Source organism: Pseudonaja textilis, chromosome 14 (assembly GCF_049901715.1).
Source record: "Pseudonaja textilis isolate UNSWEBS1 chromosome 14, rPseTex1.2, whole genome shotgun sequence".
In the NCBI taxonomy this organism is placed as follows: Eukaryota; Metazoa; Chordata; class Lepidosauria; order Squamata; family Elapidae; genus Pseudonaja; species Pseudonaja textilis.
This window is the reverse complement of record NC_142003.1, coordinates 16119564-16144440: the sequence shown is the minus strand read 5'-3', so window position 1 is coordinate 16144440 and position 24877 is coordinate 16119564. Positions and strand designations below refer to the sequence as shown.

The following is a 24877-nucleotide window of genomic DNA, read 5'->3' as shown; positions in this document are numbered from 1 at the left end:
CCTGCACAGAAGAACAGAGCTGGAAAGCATGTTAGTGGGGTGGGGAGGGAATGGAGATTTTGCAGTATCCTTCCCCTGCCCTGCCCACCAAGCCAAGCCATGCCGACCAAACCACGCCCACAGAACCAGTAGAAAAAGTTTGAATCCCACCACTGTCAAGATCATCTTAGCTTAGTGTTTGTTTCTCATGGTGATCAAGCTTGAAAGGAGAAGACAGAAACTTGATCTCTCCACAACTATTTCCTTACCAATGGCATTTACTATAACTTGGAAATAACTTCATATCATCAAAATACCTGCACTCTTTAGACTTGTTTTCCAAGAATCTCTCCATTACTTTTTGAAAGCCATCCAAGTGGTGGGATTCAAAAATTCTGTGGGCATGGCTTATTTGATGGGTATGGCTTAGGGTCACATGACTGGATGGGCATGGCTTGGTCATGTGACTGGGGTGGGCATGTGACTTGGTGGGCATGGCTTGGTGGTCACATGACTGGCTGCATGGCTTGGTGGTCATGTGACTGGGTGAGTGTGGCCAACTCATTGTCACTCACGTCAAGGGGGTGCCTCGCCTGGTCCCTCCCTTCCCAGCCATCTCTTGTCACACCCAGCCTCAATGTATATATAGTTCTGTAAAAATTTTGTACACCTTTTTTTGACTTTATTATCTACGTACTATAGATGTACTTTCATGGACCACTGAAAGGAGGAAATGGCTCACATGCTTTACCCAAGAGGGCTTTTAGGGGGCTGCCAGAAAGAGTGGGGGCAATGTATTTTCCAAAGTACCAGAAAGATGGAAAGTAATCAAGGAGAGAGCAGCCTAAAAGTAAGGAGAAACTTCCTGAGAGTGAGAACAATTAACCAGTGGAATTGCTTGCCACCAGAAGTTCTGGGTGCTCCAACACTGGAAGTTTTTAACAAAAGACTGGACAGCCATTTCTCTGAAATGGTATAGAGTTCCCCCCAAGGTCCCTTCTAAGTGTTATTCTGTTATTCTGACACCTTTCCCAGGGCCTCTATTCATCCTCAGAGTTTTCCTGCCTGAGCAGGGGGTTGGACTAGAAGACCTCCATAGTTCCTTTCAACTCGGTTAAACGCACCTGTATTTATGCTCTGGACTATTGACATGTAAACCCTGAAAAATACCTGGGCAAAAGAAAGGCAGTAAAATCACCCTAGGTGTAAGGACAGTGCAAAATATTAATATATGATAAATAATGCAACAATTACAAATAATAGCAGAGTTTTCTCTCCCCCCCCCACTTTCCTTCTTTTTTTCTTTCTCTCTCTTTTTTCTCCCTTTCCTCTTCCTTCCTTCCTTCCTTCCTTCCTTCCTTCCTTCCTTCCTTCCTTCCTTCCTTCCTTCCTTCCTTCCTTCCTTTCTCTATTTCTTTCTCTCCCTTCCTCTTTCTTTCTCTCTTTCTCTCTGTCTTTCTTTCTGTCCCTTCCTCTTTCTTGCTCTTTCTTTTTTTCTTCCTATTTTCTTTCTTGCTCTTTCTTTTTTCCTCTTTATTTCTTTCTCTCCCTTCCTCTTTCTTTCTTGCTCTTTCTTCCTTTCTTGCTCTTTCCTTCTTGCCCTTCCTCCCTTCCTCCTTCCCTTCCTTTTCTTCCTTGTCTCTATCTCACACACACACACACCTTTTCTGGGAAGAACTTATCGGGCAAACTCCAGAGCAGCAAGCGGCAGGACAATGAAGAAAGCAGCAGCCCCAGAACATCCCTTTCAAAGCACATGGGTGGCGGTGGCTGGCGGGCATGGTGCGGCTATGGGAAGCAGCCCCAGGACATCCCGGCCTCCCTTTCGGGGCACAACAGCAGTGGTGGCGGCGGCAGCAGTGTGGGGGGCAGCGGCGGCAGCACAGCTATAGGAGAGGGGCACGCACGCGCCCCCAAAGGGAGAGAAAAAGCGAAGGGGGTTCTCTTCATTTTCTCCATGCTGCTGGAGCTGACAGGGGCATGGACACACCCCGAAAGGGAGAGAAAAAGCGAAGGGAGGCCAGGAACTCCTGAGGCTGTTTCCCATAGCTGCACTGCTGCTGCCGCTGCCCCACCCCCACCCTCTAGACTGTCCTGAAAATGGCACCCCACCTTGGCTTCCTCTTGCCCAGAAAGGTCCCAGGTGGTGGGCGAGGGCCTAGCACAACTCACAGGCTTACTTGTGAGCAGGCAGATCAGGGCTGCTCAGTTGGGGCACAGGCAGCACATGGGGAAGTCAGGTTAGGCAAGCCAGAGGGCCCAGTGTGTCACATAGGAAGGGAGGAGTGACTGGGTGGGGCGACCGGTGGGCAGGCGAGCTGTGCGAGTGAGTAATCATTGGGTGGGTGGGGCAATTGAGTGACTGGGGAACCAGTTCAGGGGTGTGGCCAGCCAGAAGTCATTACCAGTTCTGCAACCTATGCCAAATTCTTGCTACCGGGTTGCTAGAACCGGTGTGAACCGGCTGAATACCACCTCTGTTATCATGGTTTGTGACAATGCATCAAAGCTCATTAAACACAAATCCAATCTGGAGCTAAGGAGAAATTCCCTGTTAGTGAGAATATTAGCCAATGGAACAGCTTGTCTCTCAGACTTGTGGGTGCTCCATTGATAGAGGTTTTCAAAAAAAAGTTTGGACAATCAATCTGGGATGATTAAAGATCTCCTGCCATAGGCAGTAGGTTGGACTAGAAGACCTCCAAAACCTCTTCCAGCCTTAGGATTCTAGGATTCTATTATTCCCACTGATGCTGACACACAAGAACACACATTTTAACAGCTTCCTAAAATTAAGGTCCTAATTCTGAAATATGGAATCCATTTCTTGAGCGATTATTAAAACCTCATCACAAGAGAGATGGTCCCTTATAACAAGACTGTTGTACGGAAATAGATGGATTTATTTACGAGTCAAAATTAATGTCTGTAAGTAAGGCTGCAAATTAAGCTAATGAGAGAATGTTGTGCTTTTGTTCTGCAAACTCACTCAGGTAATTCAAACATAACTCATTAGAAAATAAATGGCTCAGTTCTAATCTGGCTAAATGGGAATTACAAATGAAAGTCAGTTTGCTGTTTGCTAACATCCAGATATTATTGTTTCAAAAATCTTATTAGTATAATTCATGCAAATATTAATTAATACCTGGGGAAAGAAACCCAAACAATCAATCATGCTTTAAATTTTCCCTCGTCTTTGGCTAATAAAGTGGTTATTAACTAAGAAGGTGATCAACCCATTAATATCAGAATAATACAGCTATACCTAGTCCTGAATCATGACTATACAGGTTAAAAAGAGATTTGGGGGACCAAAGGCTATGCTCAAAACATGTAGAAAAGAACAATGTCTTTTGGCTAAATTTTTTAAAAAAATCTCTATTTTCTTTGGGAGCCTCTGTTGGAGATATGTTAAGCATGAAAAAATGTTTATAAAAATTAAAAATAAAATAAATTATTTTATTTTAAAACTAACCAAATATAAAAATATATATATTTAAAAGGAGTAGTTTTAAATATTCCTCAGAGTTAACTTCCTCAGAGTTAACTTATGCACAACTGGGGTAAAAAGTTAGTTTGAAGAAAAAGAGGCAGAGAGAGAAAGAAAAGAGGAGGAAAACAACTCAGGTTTATTTTATTTTATTTTTTTAAATAAATATACTGGTCTATGACCACAATAAACCACTTCTACTCTTTCCATTTTTAAATTTGCTTCATGGCTGACTTGATCCCAAGAGGTTCCAAGATCAAGTACTGATGATAAGCAGCAAAACACAAAGTAACCGTGTTAATAAAAGGGAAGAAAACACCTAAGGTGGTGTTTTTGACTTTTTGACATTATCCTTTTAGCTTTTCTCTCTCTCTCTTTCTCTCTCTCTTGTATTTCATGGAAAATTCAAATTATTTCGTGCTTGGGTTGAGAGACTCTTTTTCAGCTGCTAAATGATGAAAGATGTAGCCACTTTGGAAATAAAGATGATGTATCTGCAGAGAAGCTGTTGATTTAAAATATCTTTAATCTTGATAAATAAGTTTTTAAAGAGAGAGAGAGAGAGGAGAAGGTTATACAAAGCTTTCAGCGTGGCACTGATGAATGGCAAATTCACCCATTTCTCAATTGGCGGTGAAGGCACACACCACAAGGCATAACCACATTGTACATCATCTCTGCCAACTCATTTCTTTGATTAAATATTCCATCAGCACAGGCTATAAGGCGGTAAACCTTAACACGATTCATAAGACGTGTGTGTTATGAATATATACATACATATATATATACACATAACTCACTTCCTTGGGTGGAGAATCAGCCGGGGTGTGGGGAAGAAAATTAGAATGGAGTTAAATTACTCCATAGGACAAGATCAATAGAGAGAGGTGTGGGGTAGGGAAAACACTCTTAATGCAATGCAACGGTAAGATATACACTGCTCAAAAAAATAAAGGGAACACAAAAATAAGACATCCTAGATCTGAATGAATGAAATATTCTTTTTTTTATGTTGTATGTTTTCACACATACAAAATACAAGTAAAACATCTTTTTTGAAAATAGCATGGTCCCGGGTTGAACTTCTTTATACAGACACAAAACTCAATTTCATGCTCCTTTTTGTATTCTATTGCATATCTTATACTATTTTACATTTTCAATATAGTTTTTCCCCTCTTTTGATTTTTTCGATTTTAATTTGATTATCTCATCTCATCTCAATTCAAATCATTATATTTATACTTTTGTCTGTCCTGTTTCAATTTCATATTATCTTTTCTCATTAAACGAGTTTTCTCCTGTAGTTACTAATTGGAGTATGATACCTTTATATCTTTTAATTACATCTATTCAACTCTTATTTAAACTTCAATATATACCTTAAGGTTATGACCTTCAATATAATACATAATACGTAACTTCCAAGCGAATTCTGCTTGGTACATTCTTATAATACACACTATATTCTTTAAAAAAAAAAAGATTGTAAATATATGTAATTATAAACCCTCATTCCGTTCCAGTTCAGTTCTATCATTAATAATCATTAAAATCTTAACATCTTTAACACTTCTTTTCAATTAAATATCATACTTCCTTAAAAACACATATAATCCCCATAATTATTTTTCCCTTATTTCTCTTTACATATGTTTTATAAATCATTAAATATACCTTTTAGTACATTTATTTATTGATAAGCATTCCACCGAATTACGATAGCTATTTTATGAGACATTTTAATCATACATTGTTTCATATTTTCTAAAATTATTTTTGTTTCTAATATAACCATACTATCTTATGTACCTTTGCAGAATCCCTTTTTCCATTAAATTTTCACCGATTATCTCTAAATAGGCCCTGTTTCTCTGTATTTTGTTTCTGTCCTTTATGACTTTTTTCCCTGGGTTTTTTGTTGTTGTTCAGTTAGGATGTATCTTTTGGAAGTCTTGTTGAGATTTCACTATAAGTTCTTTTTTAATTTCAGGCAATCTCCTTCCTTCCAGATCCTGCCCTTTTATTCTTCCTCTCTCCTTTCAAACTTTCTCCTCTTATCTTCCTCCTGCACATTCTTTTCCGGTCGAGTACTTCTTTGTGGTGGCCATTTCTGACCCCCACTGCAACCGCCATCGGGAAAGGAAGTAATGGCCAGCTGGGGAGGAGAGATGCCGCTCTCCTCAACCCTGCAGGCAGTCTCGCCCCTCTTCACCACCTCTACGGGGTGGCTTAGCCCTGAAGCCAGCTGGCTCGGGGTGCTCCAGCGGCGAGCATGGATTGAAGCCTCACAGAGACGAGGCTTTGGTCTGTCGCTGAAGAAGCTCAAACCAGAAGCCCTGAATGAATGAAATATTCTTATGAAATACTTTGTTCATTATATAGTTGAATATGCTGACAACAAAATCACATAAAAATTATCAATGGAAATCAAATTTAACAACCCATGGAGGTCTGGATTTGGAGTTACACTCAAAATTAAAGTGGAAAAAAACACTACAGGCTGATCCAACTTTGATGTAATGTCCTTAAAACAAGTCAAAATGAGGCTCAGTAGTGTGTGTGGCCTCCACGTGCCTGTATGACCTCCCTACAATGCCTGGGCATGCTCCTGATGAGGTGGTGGATGGTCTCCTGACGGATCTCCTCCCACACCTGGACTAAAGCATCCCCCAACTCCTGGACAGTCTGTGATGCAACATGGCGTTGGTGGATGGAGCGAGATATGATGTCCCAGATGTGCTCAATTGGATTCAGGTCTGGGGAACAGGCGGGCCAGTCCATAGCATCAATGACTTCATCTTACAGGAACTGCTGACACACTCCAGCCAATGAGATCTAGCATTGTCTTGCATTAGGAGGAACCCAGGGCCAACCGCACCAGCATATGGTTTCACAAGGGGTCTGAAGATCTCATCTCGGTACCAGTCAGACTACCTCTGGTGAGCACATGGAGGGCTGTGCATCCCCCTAAAGAAATGCTACCTCACACCATTACTGACCCACTGCCAAAACGGTCATACTGAAGGATGTTGGAGGCAGCAGAACATTCTCCACAGCATCTCCAGACCCTGTCACGTCTGTCACATGTGCTCAGTGTGAACCTGCTTTCATCTGCGAAGAGCACAGGGCACCAGTGGCAAATTTGCCAATCCTGGTGTTCTCTGGCAAATGCCAAACATCCTGCACGGTGTTGGGCTGTAAGCACAACCCCCACCTGTGGATATTGGGCCCTGATATCACCCTCATGGAGTCTGTTTCTGACTGTTTGAGCAGCCACACGCACATTTGTAGCCTGCTGGAGGTCATTTTGCAGGGCTCTGGCAGTGCTCCTCCTGTCCCTCCTTGCACAAAGGCAGAGGTAGTGGTTCTGATGCTGGGTTGTTGCCCTCCTACAGCCTCCTTCACATCTCCTGATGTACTGGCCTGTCTCCTGGTAGCGCTTCCATGCTCTGGACACTATGCTGACAGACACAGCAAACCTTCTTGCCATAGCTGACATTGATGTGCCATCCTGGATGAGCTGCACTACCTGAGCCACTTGTGTAGGTTGTAGACTCCGTCTCATGCTACCACTAGAGTGAAAGCACCGTCACCATTCAAAAGTGACCAAACCATCAGCCAGAAAGCATAGGAACTGAGAAGTGGTGTGTGGTCACCACCTGCAGAACCACTCCTTCATTGGGGACGTCTTACTAACTGCCTATGCTTTCCACCTGTTGTCTATTCCATTTGCACAACAGCATGTGAAATTGATTGTCAATCAATGTTGCTACCTAAGTGGACAGTTTGATTTCACAGAAGTGTGATTGACTTGGAGTTAAATTGTGTTGTTTAAGTGTTCCTTTTATTTTTTTTTGAGCAGTGTACTTATGCCTTGACAACTTGAAGCAGACAATTAAAATCAAAAATGGAACTGTGTAATGTAATTCAATGCTAAATCTGGAACATAATCATAAATGGTCAAATACTTGGCAAACCTCGTTGTACCTGCAATTCCTCCCTCAACCGAAATGCATACCATTCTTTAGTAAAACCAGATTTTATCATTCCGTTGGTTTTTTTCTTTTTTTCTTTTAAGGAGAAGGAGGATGGCAACTTGAGTAGAATAATGAACAGTCAGAACAAGAAAGAATGTATGCATGTATGTATGTATGTATGTATGTATGTATGTATGGTATTCAGCTTTGTTCAGGTATTTTCCCATGTCACTATAGTTGTGCTTTTAAAGTTGTAGCAACGTTTCAGCAGAATCTCATCTGCCATCATCAGGCTTCTGTATTGTGTTCATATGTGAATCAGACTTTCACAGCCGTTTCAGTTTTAAATTTTGGGTAGCCTACTGCTGTGCCAGAATGGTTTTTTCTTCATCCTGATTGGTTGGGAGTCTTGGTCTGTGTTTATTGGTCTTGGAGCTTGCTGTGTTCTGCTTGATTGGTGTTTGTAATATCTTCTGTCTGTTTTGTAGTGTTTTTTTGTCTTGATTGGCTGGCAACATCGTGTTTCCTGTATTGGGGGCTTTTAGTGCGGCTTGGCTTTGGGTGAATGGCCATCTATCATTTATTAGGAAACTAGGTTTCATCTGGGTGGCTGGTTGAGGTGTGTTTGGGCTGGAGGTATGGGGGGGGGGGTCTGTTTCTGCCCAGGTGTTTGCTTGGCTTGTGGTGTGGAGATTTTTTTGTTTGTGAGTGCAGGCTTCCAGATAATTGATAGACTGGTGGAGTCATCTCTTCTATTCATGCTTTCAGGTCTTTTTTCAATCTCTATGGCTTCTTTGATAATTCTGTACCTGGGGTTTTCTATTGTGGCTAGGGTTTTGGTGCCATTGAAGTCGATGTTATGACCTGTGGCTTTCATGTACTGACTAATGAGGAAGTGTGTTCCAGCTTTTTTTACTGCATTTTTGTGTTCATCCAGGCGGGTACTTATTCTTCTATTGGTCTGTCCGATCAGGATGAAGAAAAAACCATTCTAATACAGCAGAAGGCTAGCACCAAATTTAAAACAGAAACAGCTGTGAAAGCCTGACACACAGATGAACTTAATACACAAGACTGATGATGGCAGATGAGATTCTGCCGAAACGTTGCTTTACAGCCCTCTCTAAGTGGTTTACAGAGACAGCATATTGCTCCCCAAAACAATCTGGGCCCTCATTTTACTGACCTCGGAAGGATGGAAGGCTGAGTCAACCTTGAACCTGTGAGAATCAAACTGCCAGCAATCGGCAGTCAGCAGAATTAGCCTGCAATACTTCATTCTAACCATTGCACCACTACGGGTCATGTATATCTAGCAATATATCAATTCAATATATTAATTCAAACCCACTGGATGTTAATTCATTATTTGTTTTGGTTCATCACACTGTCAGCCTGATGATTCAGACTGGATTTGACATTTTTGTCCGCCTATTGAGTCCTTCCCAAGGATCTGGGATAGGTAGATGTTGATGTTTTATGATGTCAAAGGTACTGTCATGGCATATAAGCTGTTCACAGTAAAGCTGCCTTTTGCAATTGGTGAATTTGTCAGTGCTGATCATATTCAAATGGTGCTTCAGTCATTTGGGGAAGGCACCCAAGGTGCCTATGACTATTGGTACTATCTTTGGTTTCTTTTGCCACGGTCATTCTATTTCTATTTGCAGGTCTTTGTTACCTTCTCTAGTACTTTCTCTTCTATTTTGTTGTCTCCAGGTATGTCCACATCCGCTATCCAGACGTTATTGTTTTTCTTATTGACAATTGTTTAGTCTGGGGTGCTATGTGGCAAGCGAATGTCTGTTTGAATTCTAAAGTCCCAGAGCAGTTTAGCGTCTTCATTTTCTATGACTTTCTCTATTTTATAATCCCACCAGTTCTTGCTTGCAGACAAATGGCATTTCTTGAAAATCTTCCAGTGCACCATTGTTGCTACCATTGTCACACCATTGTGTATGGTTAGTCTGTATGATCTTCTTGTAGCATCTTAACAGGTGGGCCATTGCTTCTTCTGCTTCTTTACAGATGTGGCACTTGCTTTCTGTTGTTGTCTTCTCAATTCTGGCTTTGTATGTTTTTGTTCTTAAGACTGCAGCCAGAATTAGCCTCTTTCTTCAACTTTCCTGCTCTTAGCCATTGCCAACTCTTTATTATTATCTGTTAAATTTGTTTGCAGCCCTTCTCGCCACTACTAATTCCAGAAAAATACAATGGACTCCCCATTCTTTTGGGAACTTGAACCTGCTCCCAATGTCCCTGGGTAAACCATCTTCCTTCCTCTCTACCTGCCTTTTTGAATTGACATTCTCTATGCCTCTTTTAGCTGAATCTTTATCCTGCTCAGGAACAATGAATCTTTTTTCTGATTTTCAATAATGAACTGGATTTTCTCATTATTTTGGCCATCTCTCTCTCTTTCTCTCTCTCTCTCTCTCTCTCTCTCTCTCTCTCTCTCTCTCTGTGTGTGTGTGTGTGTGTGTGTGTGTGTTTGTGTGTGTGTGTGTGTGTGTGTAATACCACTCACGAATCATCACAAAATCTCCAGAACTGTAAAGCCTACAAATTTGGCATGTATATTCCTCTTGGCTTCCAGGTATTCACTAAGAAAGGATTTTTCTAAAATGACCATCAGAGCATTTGTATTTCCTATATTATTATTAACACGCTTTGATGCTAAGGAGTTGTGTTTAATCCAGCGGGGTGCTGCAGGAGGCGTCTGTCCCATCTCCTCCCACCCCATTTCCCCACTGACCTGCAGAGTAGAACTACAATGCTGATCTGGCCCTCAAAAAAATCCAGTTTGACACCCTTGGTCTAAGAGATACAGAAACAAGCCCAGGAGATTCCCAAGTGTTGGAGAGTTCTGGACCAAGATGATAACATTATGGCTTAGGAAAAAAATGCATTTTTCTTTCCGGTGTGCTGCACTTTTTATCAAGACACTCTGATCTTCCTAAAATGCAGAGATGGTATTCAGCAGGTTCTGACTGGTTCTGGAGAACTGGTAGCAGAAATTTTGAGTAGTTTAGAGAACCAGCAAATCCCATTTCTGACTGGCCTGCCCCCATCTATTCTCTGCCTCCCATTGAGTCCCAGCTGATCGGCTGGGTCTTCTTTGGTTGCCCTGCACAGGAGAATGGAGCTGGAAAGCAGGTTAGTGGGGTAGGGAGGGAAGGGGGATTTTGCAGTAACCTTCCCCTGCCACACCCACAAAGCCACACCATGCCCACAAAGCCACACCAACAAAACCAGTAGTAAAAATAATTGAACACCACCACTGCTAAAACGGAGTAAGATCTTACAGGCTATAGATGTGTCATTTGGTAACTCTCTTCTTAGATGGAAGAGCAGCAATACTATGAAACCTTCCAGCATTTGTAAAGGCCATTAGACGATGCTTGGCAATTCGTATTATTATTATCATTGCTCAGTTGCAATGTTTGCCATTCCAAGCTACTGAGTTTCTTGGCAACATGGCCACCTTTATCATTTTTTTTTTCCCTTCTGCCCTGAGAGATGCTCTTGACTCCATACAGCAATTGCACAGTTGTTGGTAATATGATTAATACATGTAGTACGCTGTTGTACATGCATTACCGTGGCACAATTTCCCATATTCCCTCAATAGTCTGGTGTTCTCTATTCCCTTAGCAGATTAATACTTTAACACAAATTACTCAAGGGTTCCATTGGGAGAGGTTTAGCTGAAGGACCTTGGGAGTTGAAACAGAGCAGGAAAAGCTCTTGATCTTTAAGAAGTGATCGGCTTTGTGTTTTGAACTATTTGCTTGGCCTATAACTGAAGTATCAAAGTAAAAAGCTGCGAAGTTATTCTTGGGACAAGCCTAAAGAAGAACGATATTAGATGTGTGCGGCATCTGCCTTTAGGTTTGCTTCTCCGCAACGTCCTACAGGATTGTGTAGCTCTGAATATAGGTAAAGGTAAAGGTTCCCCTCGCACATACATGCTAGTCATTTCCAGCTCTAAGGGGCGGTGCTCATCTCCTTTACAAAGCTGAAGAGCCAGCACTGTCCGAAGACGTCTCCATGGTCATGTGGCCAGCAGGACTAAATGGCGAAAGCACATGGAATGCTGTCACCTTCCCACCAAAGTGGCCCCTATTTTTCTACTTGCAGTTTCACCTGCTTTCGAACTGCTAGGTTGGAAGAAGCTGGGACAAGGAACAGGAGCTCACTCCATGCTAGCTCACAGTGCTAGGGATTTGAACCGCCAACCTTTCTGATCGACAAGCTCAGCATCTTAGCCCCTGAGCCACCATGTCCTTTGTAGCTCTGAATAAATAGGCTTTATTTCCAAAATAGAACAGATGCAATAGAGCACTGTTCTGACCCAAACCCTTTTCCAATAAGAGAAACCTTTTAATGAGTCTTACGAATCCCCGGTTAAAAGGATTCTGCAAACTAATTAACTTTGATAAGCACAAACCTTGCCAAAACTGTACAAGACTACTAAGAATCACAGATAAGAAATATTTCACAACATAAGAATCTTCAAATACCAACTTAAGATACTGTAATGTCCACAAGGCTGAATTTCAAAATGTCTTTGCTTCCTGCAAAGAACATATTGCTTCAGAGCTGGCTTTTATCTTCTTGATGGAGGGGCCATTACCTTGCAGCCTTATTCCCGAGTCGCCCGGGCTGCTGCAGCTGCTCTTTCCTAGGAGTGGCCCTGCATGCGCATGTACTTGGCACAGGCTCCTCGGGAACCTCCTCATCGCTGCTGCCAGCCCCCACAATCTCTGAAAGCAGTAATCCACTCCCTAATGGTCCTGGCCCCTCATCTGAGTCCTCGCTCTCCTCAGCTGTCCACAGCTGCTGCCAGCTAACCATAACGAGCACTTTCTGATTCATAGATAGAAATGGATGGATGGATGGATGGGTGGGTGGGTGGATAATGAATGGATGAATAGATAGATTATATCTGTAGATGTAGATATATAGATAATAGAATAATAACAGAGTTGGAAGGGACCTGGAAGTCATCTAGTCCAAAATCCTGCTCAAGCAGGAGATCCTATTTCATTCCAGGTGAGAGACTGTCCAGTCTCTTCTTAAAAGTTTCCAGAGATGGAGCACCTACAACTTCTGAAGGCAAGCTGTTCCACTGGTGAATTGCTCCCACTATCAGGAAATTTCTCCTTAATTCTATGCTGCTTCTTTCCTTGATTGTGTTCCTTCCATGGCTTCTTCCCCTGCCTTCTGAGGTTTTCTAATCCAACCCTCTGATTAAAGCAGAATCATCTGGCTGCCCACAGTTTTGCAACCTTCCAGTAACCCAGAGTTTTAGGAGGCAAACTGTTCCATTGATTAATAATTCTCATTGTTGGGAATTTTCTCCTTAAATCTTAAAGCTGCTTCTCTTTTTAATGAGTTTGCACCCATCACTTTTTGTCACACCTTCTGGTGCTTTGGAGTATAAGTCAACCCAATCCAAATTTAAAGGAGATCAAATATTTCCTTTAAAAAGAAGATTTTAAAAATGTAACAATTTCTTTTCCATTCAATTGAAGAAGCACCCCGAGGGAGGGGGGGAAATGCCAGAGAAAACATTGGCCAAGCACTAATACATAGTTCCGTATATATTGTTTTCTTTGCAAAATATACATAAACTGTATGATAAATCGTGTTCGATTAACCCTGCGCTGGATATAAATGTACAACCAATTAACTAATTTTAATCTCTCTCCCTCTTTTTCTTTGAAAAAAAAAAACATCTGTTGGCATTTTTGTTTGAATAATCCTTGTTTAGTTTCCATAATAGTGTACATTTTAATGAAAAACTCATTAGAATGTAACAGAGGGCATAATTAATTCTGGGTGATTCTTTCTATGTAAATAGCTAGCACAGATGCCAAATTCCATTTTCTGCTGGTTTTATTAATTTTTCATACACCAATATTTCAGCCATAATGGGTTGTAACAGCTCTTCAGAAGTTTTAGAAACACATTAACTGCCATCAGAGCCGTTAATCTAGCTTGGATTTTCACCATTTGTATGATAATACTTTAACACTACATTTTTAAAAACAATGGCAACAGCTTTATTTTTTTAATGTTTGGAGGCAAACATCTATGTATAATTAACGTAACAAATATTAAACAATATTGGGTTAATTTCTCTGTATTTAGAAAGCAACTTTTAATCTATTTTGCAGCCCATTTGCTAAAAAACATTTAGATTATTTTTTTAAAAAAAAAACTAAGAAAAATGTGACAAATAGCCACATTTGGAAAGCAATAATGTTGTATTATAATAGCCTTTGCAGTTAAAACTTAGAGCTCAGATTGTCTAGCCTTCTCTTCAACTTCAGTGGATATTTCAGTGGAATATTTTCTAAATGTAGACAAGGCTCATTTCGCAGTCTTACCCTGCCATTAACAGTATCAACTGAAACACTACCAATCCTTAGATAGTAAGATGGTTAACTATGTATTCCTGTCTTTTCCAAACCTGTTGTTAATTCTATAGTGAATACAATAATGAATGTAGATTTATTATTTCCTTTTTCTGAAAATGACAACTTCTCAGTTTCTGGAAACAGCAGGTTGTTGATGGAGAGACTTATAATCCAGAAATCTTTTATCTGCTTCTTTTGTTATCACTTTGGGTGATGATTAGCTTAGCCCAGCAAAATGGTTAGCTTAGCCCAGTAACAGGTTGTCCTTACAGCAAAGGTGTGTACTAATATTTCTGATGTATCCATGAGTCCTAAAGATGGTTTCCCTCCCAATGCCAAGAAGATAAGAATGCAATTACTGAGCAAGGTTGTACAACTCCACACTCTATTGTGTGTTTGCTTCAGTGTGGCAAGTTGGGATGGGTTGACCTTCCTTAATGTAAGATGGAATATTTATACTGGATGAGAGGAGCTATCAGGGGACCAGTCTTCCTTAACCTGAGACATTTCGGGTATTTATTGGCTGCAAATCTCAGGTCTCTTACCTTTTGGTCAGTGTAGTGGAAATTATTGTGAGGTGGGGAAAGGGTTAGGATGGGAACTTCTGCTGAAGGTGACTGGGAGGTATATTTGCACACACAGAAGAACAAATATAACTTACTGAATATGTCAAAAAAAACTATTTTGGTTTTGCATAACTCTATGATATATTGTTCATATATGTGCTCCCAATCTCAGAACACTCTTTGTGTTTCTCTTTCTTTCTCTTTCATAGGCAGGGTGCTCCTGTGCCAGGCAAATCAAGAAGGATCTCCCATGTACAGTGCCCCCAGTTCACTAGTATACACATCCACAAGTAAGACAATACTCTGGCTACCTTTTTCCTTGAATTGATTTATTTGTTGATTGCCTCGGGAATGTCCTCGTGGACCCAGCTCTCCAGCTAAGTTGAACATGGGGTGTAACAAACCTGCTATTTCCAAGTGGAGAATAAATGGCATCATTTGCCTACTGAGGAGGTTATGCAGTAGAATTCCTTACCTCCATCTAGAAGGGGGCTGTGCACATTGTGTGGTGAAATGGCAGTTGTGGTCGGACATACCTAGCCAGGTGAAAGATTGGAGATGGGGGTAGTCTCCTTGCCTTTCTGCAAGGTGTGGGGAAAAAGTGGTAAGCAACCAAGACTGTCAAGTTCAAGGAACCAAAACCAACATGATGAATTGCTCAGAGTGGTTTCTTCATTGCTGTTGGTCCATCTTGCCAGACTAAAGCACACTCTGCATAACTATGAGATAAATCCTGTTAGGATTTTAGAAAGGATCCCTTCTTCTCTAAAACCTTAACGTAACAAGGACTGATTTGTCTATTATTGACTTGAGAATGAGTTCCTCTGTCCTGCAACTTAGCACCAGAGTCCACCACATAAGCCCTGGCCCAGGGTTCCGAAAAGAAGAGGCAAGAAAGAGAACTGGCTGGAAGCCTCTGAAAGGCAGACATGAATATTCTTAAGGCCTCTCTAAGATGGCTCTCGAATGACAGGTTCAATGTCACATTGAAACAAAACTTTCGAATGTATAAAGAGAGCCATATCATTTTTATTAATTCAATTTAATGTTCCTTTAATTTACATGGCAATTAAATGCAAATTGGATTTTATTTCAACCCAAACAGACCTCTTTGAAAGAGTGGAGGTTTGTTCTCTGAGCTTGTGAGTTGGTTTAGGGGATATTTCATTACCAGGCTAGGTAGCATCAGACGTTACCCAGCCTGGTAATGAAAAGTTTGGAAATCAACCCACAAGTTTAGAGAATGAACTTCCACCCATATCCTCCACCCGAGCTACAGATATTTGCCACGGTCACAGTCCTCTTTGTTTCAGATCAGATACGGGGGTGGGGATCTGGAGCTGGGATTCCAGGTGTGCCATTTAAAGTACAATGGGAGAAAAATGAAAACATTGACTGAAAAAAAAAGTGGAAAAGTTGTGCATTTAAGGACAGGGAAGATGCATCATTTTGACAGACTGTGGTATGATTATGAAGATGCTGATAAAAGTGAAACAGTTATGATATCATATAGGAAGTGTTGTGATTAAGATACATCACTACAATGAAAAGATGTTATGTCTTATGCTACTTATATGAATCATTGTACCAAATGTCAATGGCAAATTTTAAGAGTGTTCTGCCTTAGAGACCACCTTTCAAATTAAATAATAATCAATCCAGGACACCTAATTATTCATTTATTTAATGAAATGTATTGGTATGCTTCCCATGTCCAAAACCTGTTCAAAACTAATCAATCAACCCATTCCTAATGAAACAAAATTGGTAAAATCAAAAACTGCAAGCTAAAACAACCAGAGCTTGGAGAAGTGTCTAGTCCGGCCCAAGAACAACATAGAACAACCCAACCAAAGCTCAGTTCTTTATTTGCTTACGCCCGATAGACAGAATCTTACCAGAGTAAATTGTTACTATTCTCTACCCTAATGAATATACCCTGGGAGATTCAAGGGAGTGGCTATCCTCAATCTCTTCATCTGACTCATACAAGCTCCCCCCTCTCATAGGTAGAATCCATCACAGGAAGAGACTACTTCTTGATGCAGAAAGAATTATGAAGTAAGAAGGAGGCCATTGAAAATTTCAATTTCCAAAGTCCTGTCAGATAGTCCTTGATTTGTGTCTTGTGACAGTTCATGCATGTTTAAAAGATATTTTATCAAAGAGATACTCTAATTCTACCACCAAGTTTTCTATAAAGGCCATTTCTCAGTATGTTAGTGCTTTTTCTCCCTTCTGGTTCTGCTCTGAAGCTCTTTGTTTTCATTTCAAGATGGGTCTGCAGGAAGGAGAGATAAAATAAAATAAAATAAAAAAATAATAGTGGCCTTTTCTCACATGCATTGCAGTTGTGACCTCCGTGTGGACATTTTTGCCCTTTCCTTCATCTGCAGTACTTGTTTCTTTTTCCCCAACAAGTCTCTCAGAAAATGACCATTGGTCAAGGTATATAGTACAGAATCTGCTGGATTATCACTGATTAGAATTAGAATAGGAGCTGGAAGGGACTTTGGAGGTCTTCTAGTCCAGCTCCCTGCTGAAGCGGGAGAACCTATACCTGTGAGGGCAAACCTATGGCACGCAAGCTGCAGGCAAAGTTACCTCACTGTGCACGTGCACGCCTCAGAGCTGATTTTTTTTCCGGTTGGCTTGTGGCCTTTTTCAGCCTCCCAGAGGCTTGGAAAAAGCCTCTGCAAGCCTTTTCAGGACGAATTATAGGCCCATTTTGTCACTTCCTGTAATACCGGAAGTGATGAAATAGGCCTATAATTCGTCCTAAAAAGCCTTGCAGAGGCTTTTTCCAAACTTCTGGGAGGCCGAAAAAGGCTTCAAACCAGGCGAAAAATCAGCTGTGAGGTGCAGTGCAGGTAAGAGGGTGGCGGGAGGGGGAAATTGTGTGTGCATGCGCAGGGGGCATGGGGAGGGAGGTGCACATTTCATTCTGGGTGCTGGCACGCGAGTGCATGCGCGATGGTGTGCATGCAATTTTTGGCACAGGAGCCCAAAAAGGTTAGCCACCACTGACCTATACTATTTCAGACAAGTAGCTATCCAGTCTCTTCTTAAAAATCTTCAATAATGAAGTATCCACATTTTCTGAAGGCAAAGCTGTTCCACTGGTTAATTGTCCTCACTTTTAGGAAATTTCTCCTTAATTTCTGGTTGCTTCTCTCCTTGATTAGTTTCTAACCATTCTTTCTTGTCCTGCCCTCTGGTGCTTTAGAGAATAATTTGACCCCCTCTTCTTTGTGACTGCCCATCAAATATTGGAATACTGCTATTGCGTCACCCCTAGCTCTTCTTTTCTTTAGACTAGCCATAACCAAATCCTGCAGTCAATTTTAATATCGGAAATAAAAAGTCCAACTTCTTGAAAGCCAGTATCCTTGATAGGGGTACGAAGTCATGGTAGACAAAATAAAAATATTTTATTAAACATCTAAGCAGACAGGCATCTTGTTCATAACAAAGCATGTTAGGATGGATAGTTCATCAATGTTTCTATATTGCGTGTTGCTAGAACTGAAGGAAAACGATTAGAGAAAAATACAAAATACCAGGGCTTGCAGTTCAAAGATGAACACCTATGGAAAAAGAAGTATCTTGTGATTGGATCCCTTTGGGCTATACCGAAACCTATAATGAGGGTCACATAACTTTTATTAATTTAATTTAATATAGACTTGATTTACATGATAATCAAATCAAATATGGATTTTATCTTAGCCCAAACAGACTTCTTTGTTTCAGATCAGGGAGGTAGATGGAAGTGGGATTCCTGATGTGCCGTTGTAAAGTTGAGTGAAAAAAAGTGGAAAAGTTGTGTCTTTAACATCAGGGAAGATGGATTTCAGCATCATTTTGACAAATTGTGGTATCTGGAAATATTGCAATTGTTGGACTTCCTAAGTTTACAAAAAACTCACCCTGCTTGGAAGGGCCTATATTCTTAGATGCTACCTTAATAACCCTTGGTTTCTTGAATTATTAAGTTTAGCAATAGCACTTGGTCTTATATACCGCTTCATAGTGCTTTACACTTTCTCTAAGGGATTACAGAATCAGTCCATTGCCCCCAACAATCTGGATCCTCATTTTACCAACCTTGGAAGGCTGAGTCAACCTTGAGCCATCAGTTTTGGATGATGAATCTAACTAATTACCCACACGTGATACAACAATCTAAACAAGGAGACAATTGAGAGATAGTAAGGTATGGATGTCTTTGAACAAGAGACAGAGGAAGAGGTCCTCACCAGGCAAGGAAGTAGCTAGCTTGAAAACTCAACAATCATTGCATAACATTGTAGAGGGGAGATCTTTGAATAAATGAGACTCAGGCGTGGAAACCTAAGTGGATACATATTCAAATACAGAAGCACCTCAGGGTAACTCCTCATAGAGCATGGCTCCAAGGGTGGGTTTCAAAAATTTTAGCAATGGGTTCTCTGCCCAGTTGCTGCATGGGCGTGGCCATGGTGGGCATGGCCTAGTCAGCCTCCTGCACCATGGGGGGGGGGTTTGCCCTCCCTGGGCTCCGGAGGCTTTCCTTGAGCTTCCAGGAGGGTGAAAATGGCACCCCCAGGCTCCAGAGGCTCTCTAAAAGCCATAAATGGACCCATTTCTGGCCTTCCTGAACACCTGGGAGGCCCGTTTTTCCCTTCCCGAGCCTCCGTGCACACCCTGCATTCAAAACAGGCCACGTGGGGGCTCCTGGGAGGGGAGGGGTGGGATGGGCAGGGCCAACCAGGAGTGGGATTTGGGGGTTTGCCGAACTGCACAGAATCTTAGCAAGAGGCGTTCCCGAATCCCTGCGAACCCCAAGCAGCCCAATGCCCGGAAGGACGCTGCCCTTCAATTCTGGGGCAACAACCTCTACTTTGTATAATACCTCGGAGCACTTAAAATAGAATCGTTCCCAAAGAATTATGGGAAATTTGAAATGGTGACTCATTTTCTCTTTATGAAGTCATTATTTCCAACCGTGCTACAGACAGCTTATGAATGTCTCCTAGGTTCTCTCAATGGATCTGTCATTAATAGCCCTTCTCTATCTCAAAATCCATAGACGGTGTTCTGACCCAACCTGGTTCCAAGAGAGCAAACACAAGACAAAGGCAGCAGCCCCCACCTTTTAAGATTTCATCCACAAATTCTGTTTCTCCACAGATAAAAGGCTGCTTCCAACTAATTAGCTCTGACAAGAAAGAGCCTTGCCAAGTTGTTTTTCAAGGCTGTCAAAAGCCCACAGATAAGAATTAGTTTACAAGAGTTTTCAAATGCTAAATTTCCATGAGGCTGAGTTTCAGAGCATTTTTGCCTTCTGCAAAGAACGCTTCTTCAAACCTGGCTTTTATCCCCTCGAGGGAGGGTCCATTACCTTGCAGCCTTACTCCCAAGTTGCCCATGCTGTTGTAACGGCTCTCTCTTATGATCAACCCTGTGCACACGCACATGGCACAGGCTCCTCGGGAACCTCCTCATTGCTGCTGCCAGCCTCAACAATCTCTGAAGGCAGCAGTCCACTCCCTAGTGGTCCTGGACCCTCATCTGAGCCCTTGCTCTCCTCTGCTGTCAGTACCTGCTGCTGGCTAACCACAACAGACAGGGCCAAAAAAGAAGAAGGGAGGAGAAAATTAGAGAAAGAAGAAATAAAAGACAGGGGTGGTGTGAAAGCTTCCAGATCTGCCCCATGCTGCTCTAGTCCTTTCACATAATTGTCTGAGAAAACTTCCATCAGTTTCTGTAATTAAACTAATGGTCTAAATGAATTTCCAGATCACTAGCTATTCATTTTGATATGTCATTATACTGAGTCAATTAATAGGAAGTAAGTTTACAGCCCATTGTGTCCTTCAAATGCTATTCTGTTTCATCAGTTTTAATTAGCAATATTCATTTGGTCACCAACCCCCCCTTCCTTCTCACCCACTAAGGCCACTCTCACTCATTGGATGGGCCCACTCTTGGACTTTGGGGTTCTTTGTTGTTTAGCCTTAAAATAAATAGAGTGAAACATTAGATAATTAGCACTTTTAACACATGTGCCACACAAAGTTTGTGGGGCCCAATCCAGGGCTTCTATTGCAATTGGCATTATTACTTAACTACATTTGTGGCAGTCTAAAATTCCACATGGGTTTCAACAGGAAGGAAGGAAAGAAGGAAGGAAGTTGTTTTGATGGAGAGACAAAGGAAGGGAGGATGGAGGGAGGAAGTAAGGGAAGGAGGGATGAATTTGTTTTGACAGAGAGACCGGAGGGAAGGAACTTGTTTTGATGAAGAAGGAAGGGAGGGAGGGAGGGAGGGAGGGAGGGAGGGAAGGAAGGAAGGAAGGAAGGAAGGAAGGAAGGAAGGAAGGAAGGAAGGAAGGAAGGAAGGAAGGAAATTGTTTTGTTAGGGAGACAGGAAGGAAAAACTTTTTATGAGGGAGGAAGGAGGGAGGGAGGGAAGGAAGGAAGGAAGGAAGGAAGGAAGGAAGGAGGGAGGGAGGGAGGAAGGGAAGGAAGGAAGAAAGGAAGGAAGGAAGGGTTTTATGAGAGTACTGGAGCATTACTCACATTGGAGTGATGCTGTCAAAATTTAACACATCTGTACAGTGTTATTAAATTAAGCTCCTTTCAGGTTCATTGTCTGAGTAGAAAGGAAACTTGCCACCTCTCACACCAACCTGCCGTCTTCCAGCCAGCTGCCACTGAACTTAACCTTTCTTTCTTTTATGCTTGTTATTGCTATTTCTAGCCTTACATGCAACAAAATAAGTAGAATGCACTTCTTTCTCCTCTGTGTGTATGATTGTCTCTTGATATGACTTTTGTCAGTTTTAAGATTTTCTTCTACTGTATTAACCTTAACATCAACACAACCAAGAATATTTTAATGCATGTGGAGAAACATATTATGTTGAAGGTTCAAAGGAAGTTTCAACAGGTTTTAGTTCACCTTGTGGAAGGTCTTGGATTGCTAAACTTAAAGGAAGGAAGAAGGAAGGAGAAAAGGAAGCGCAAGAGCAGTAGTACTTAGACATATAATACTTCACAGTGCTTTACAGCCCCCTCTAAGCGGTTTTACAGAGTCAGCCTTTTGCCCCCAACCATCGTGGGTCCTCATTTTACCCATTTCAATTGGTATAAATGGCAGTTGCCTAGTTTCAGAATTTTGGTCACATGACCATAGGATGCTGTGTATCCCTATGGTTGTAACTGAAAAATTGTCATATGTCACATAGTGTCAAATGGTCCCTAAACAAACTGGGCATTGGTAGAATTACCTGAGAACGCCCTTTCTATATATGCTGCAAGAGTGTCCAGGAAATGGGTATGACTCCTCCTACTGACATCATAGAGCTGAGTCTGCCACCAATCAGCCTTAGCTGCTCGCCATCTTTTAGGCGAAGATCCTTGACAGACATAACGTGTCTCTGGAAGATAAACAAACAAATTAGAACCAAACAACCACCACCCCCAGACGAACTAAGGCAGGGCTGGACACTCTTGCAGCATATATAGAAAGGGCATTCTCAGGTAATTCTACCAATGCCCATTCTCATACACGCTGCTAAGAGTGTCCAGAAAATGGGACATACCAAAGCTCGCATGTCCATGGGAGGGTCAACGTCTGGGCAGATCACTCCAACTGTGGAACCACCTGCTGAAGCACCCTCCATCCGAAGGAGGTATCCACCAAAGCAAAGGAATCCAACCTGTAATGACGTATAAATGGCGATGGCGACGCCCAGATAGCTGCACTGCAAATCTCCTCCAGCGAAGCCTGCGTAGACCAGGCAGCCGAAGTAGCTGCACTTCTAGTGGAGTGGGTCGTGATGTTCGTAGGCACTGGCAGGGACAAAGCTTGATAGACCTTGGCGATGCAAGACCGAATCCACCTCGCAATCATTGAGGGAGCCACCTTGGTACCCAAGGAGGTGGGATGAAAGGACACAAACATGGCCTCTGATCATCGAAATTCCACTGTCCTCTTGATATACATCTTGAGGGCCTGCCTTACATCCAGCCTGTGCCACCTACGCTCCAACTCATGTTGTGGGTCGGGGCAAAAATTAGGCAACACCGCCTCTTGCACCCAGTGAAACAGGAATTCACCTTAGGAACAAACATGGGATCTAATCTCAATACCACCCTGTTCTCATGGAACACACAAAGATCTTGCCTAATGGAAAAAACTGCTAATTCTGACACCCTCCTGGCCAAAGTGTACCCCGTGACCCAATGGAAGGGAAGGCCCTGGTCTCCAGGATGCCTGTCTGGAAGAAGGACCCTTCTTACTCCAGTCTTGGGGCATATGCGTCCCCTCCATCCTCTCAGGAAACCAATCTAAAAGGTGACTAGCAGAGATAGAAGCCGCTTCCCTCTCCCGCCCTTGCAGACATATCAGGGCAAACCTGCAGCTCCCCAAGATGGGAGGACTGATTAATCTGATCTCTCATCTGCTCCAATGTCTTTTCAAACTGCTTTTCCAAAGCAGCATGTCTTCTCTTCTCAGCCCTAAGCTCTGATTTGGAAGTCTTTTTTTGGAGCCAGGGCATTGACTTTGATTTTAGCAGCCACTTCTGTGTGTTTGTCTTCTCCTTGTCTGAACAGGGGCTGGAGGATCACAAAGTTCTTCTGGTCCCATGGAGGCTGCATGTGAGGCTTCCTTCTCCATTACACTAACAGGACAGACACAGGAGGCGCTGAGAGCTTCCCCACATTAAGTGCAGCCTGTAGCAAGGGCCAAATGAGCTCTAAGGTTGTGAGACCCAATCAGTATTCCCCAAGGAGAAAACGAAAACGAAACCCTCTCCCACGTGTGGTAGCCCAGGAATAGTCTCCATGCTCTCACAGCTCAATAGGTCCTGCCAGCCCCGAGCTGCTTCGCGCTAGCCTGAACAGCTGTAAAGCGGTAAAATTCGATCCCCGGAGTGAAGACCGGCAGTGCGGCAGCGCCTCGGGCTGCGTGGGAGGCTCATTAGAACTCTTCCTATAGCGGCAGCCTTCCAACGAGGCCTCAACGCTGCCAGAGAGCAGATCCACGCCCTCCTGAAGCCTTTTCTCAACCAGAGCCCTGGGAGCAGCAGAAACAATGAGGGAAAGAAACCCTTATCAAATATCAAGTAAACTCTTTTAAACTTGGGTGAAGCTCAGACTATCTTCCAGAGACTAAGCTCTAAGTCAAGAGCTAAGTCAAAAAGATGGCGAGCAGCTAAGGCTGATTGGTTTTATAGTGGCAGACCCGGTTCTATGACGTCAGTAGGAGGAGTCATACCCATTTCCTGGACATTTTTAGCAGCATGTATGAGAATGTTGTAAGTTGAGGACTACCTGTACTGGCTCTTTTCTTTTCACTTTTTGGATTTTGCTCTCTCTTTCTCTTTCTTTCTCTCTCTCTCTGTCTCTCTCCCTCCTTCCCTCCCTCTCCATCTCCTTCCCTCCCTCCCCCTCTCTCCTCTGCTTCTGCTTCTATCCCTTCCTCTCTCTCCCCCTCTCTCCCTCTCTTTTCCCCTCTCCCTTTTTCTCTCTCCCCCCTTCTCTCCCTCCTTTTCCTTCCCTCCTCTCTTCCTCTCTCCTCTCTCTCCCTTTCCCTCGCCCTCCTTCTCCCTCCTTCTTTCACCCTCCCTCTTCCTCTCCCCTCCTCCTCCCTCTCTTTCTGTCTCTCCCTCTCTTTCTCTCCTCTGTTTCTCTCCCCTCATTTTTTAATAAATGTAATATGGCTTGAGCTACTTCTTTTCTAAAAGTGCAATCCAGCTACCGCTCAGCATTTGTAGCCTTCCAGGGTGTTCTCTTCCAAGCATTATGCTCGTATTGATATTTCTTTCACAAAAATACATATGGCAGATAAGTAGCCGCAGTGGGATACTTTTGTTGTGTGTCAAAGAGATATTAAAACAATAAACTACATTGCCCTGGGATTTTAGCTTACAAGCAAAATGAAAACAACACAACAAAGATGAGATCATTTTGAAAGGTGGCAAGCCAAAAAAGTCCCCAGAAACCAACAATATTACTGACAAAAAATATTTTGAATTGCAACCTGTTCTTAAGTAGCCATGCTCTGACAACTTTAAATCAACCCCATACATGTTGGAGCAGTGGAAAGAGAACCCGATTTGTGTTTCAAATTATCCATCACCTTGATAAACTTACAGAGATCTAAGTGGAACATCTGGTTTATTACACATAAATGGGTTTTTTTTTAAGAGTGGAAGGTTAACTGTTTTACTTTTTCCTGTGTAGAATATAAATTGACTGAGATCATGAAAGCTGCATCTGTATGCATTCACTTTACATTTGAAGGATCCAATTGTTCTTTTTCAATGAGAAAAATCTGTGCATTAAAACACCTCAGGAGATGTTGGAGTTCAATCCAGATATATTTACAACTGCAGGAAATTTCTGGATAATTTTTGTCTTGTAGGATGGATGGATGGGT

The 24877-nt window shown here is 42.3% G+C and overlaps 1 protein-coding gene across 11 annotated transcripts in view; it reads left to right on the top strand.

Moving 5' to 3' along the window:
* Window positions 1-24877, top strand: part of RBFOX1 (RNA binding fox-1 homolog 1) — a 1842789-nt gene that overhangs the window by 1719452 nt on the left and 98460 nt on the right. For all 11 annotated transcript variants that reach the window (XM_087912645.1, XM_087912641.1, XM_087912650.1 and 8 more), the window contains one exon: window positions 14656-14736. In XM_087912645.1, coding sequence (XP_087768771.1) covers window positions 14656-14736 — 81 coding nt within the window. The remainder of the gene's footprint in view (window positions 1-14655; window positions 14737-24877) is intronic.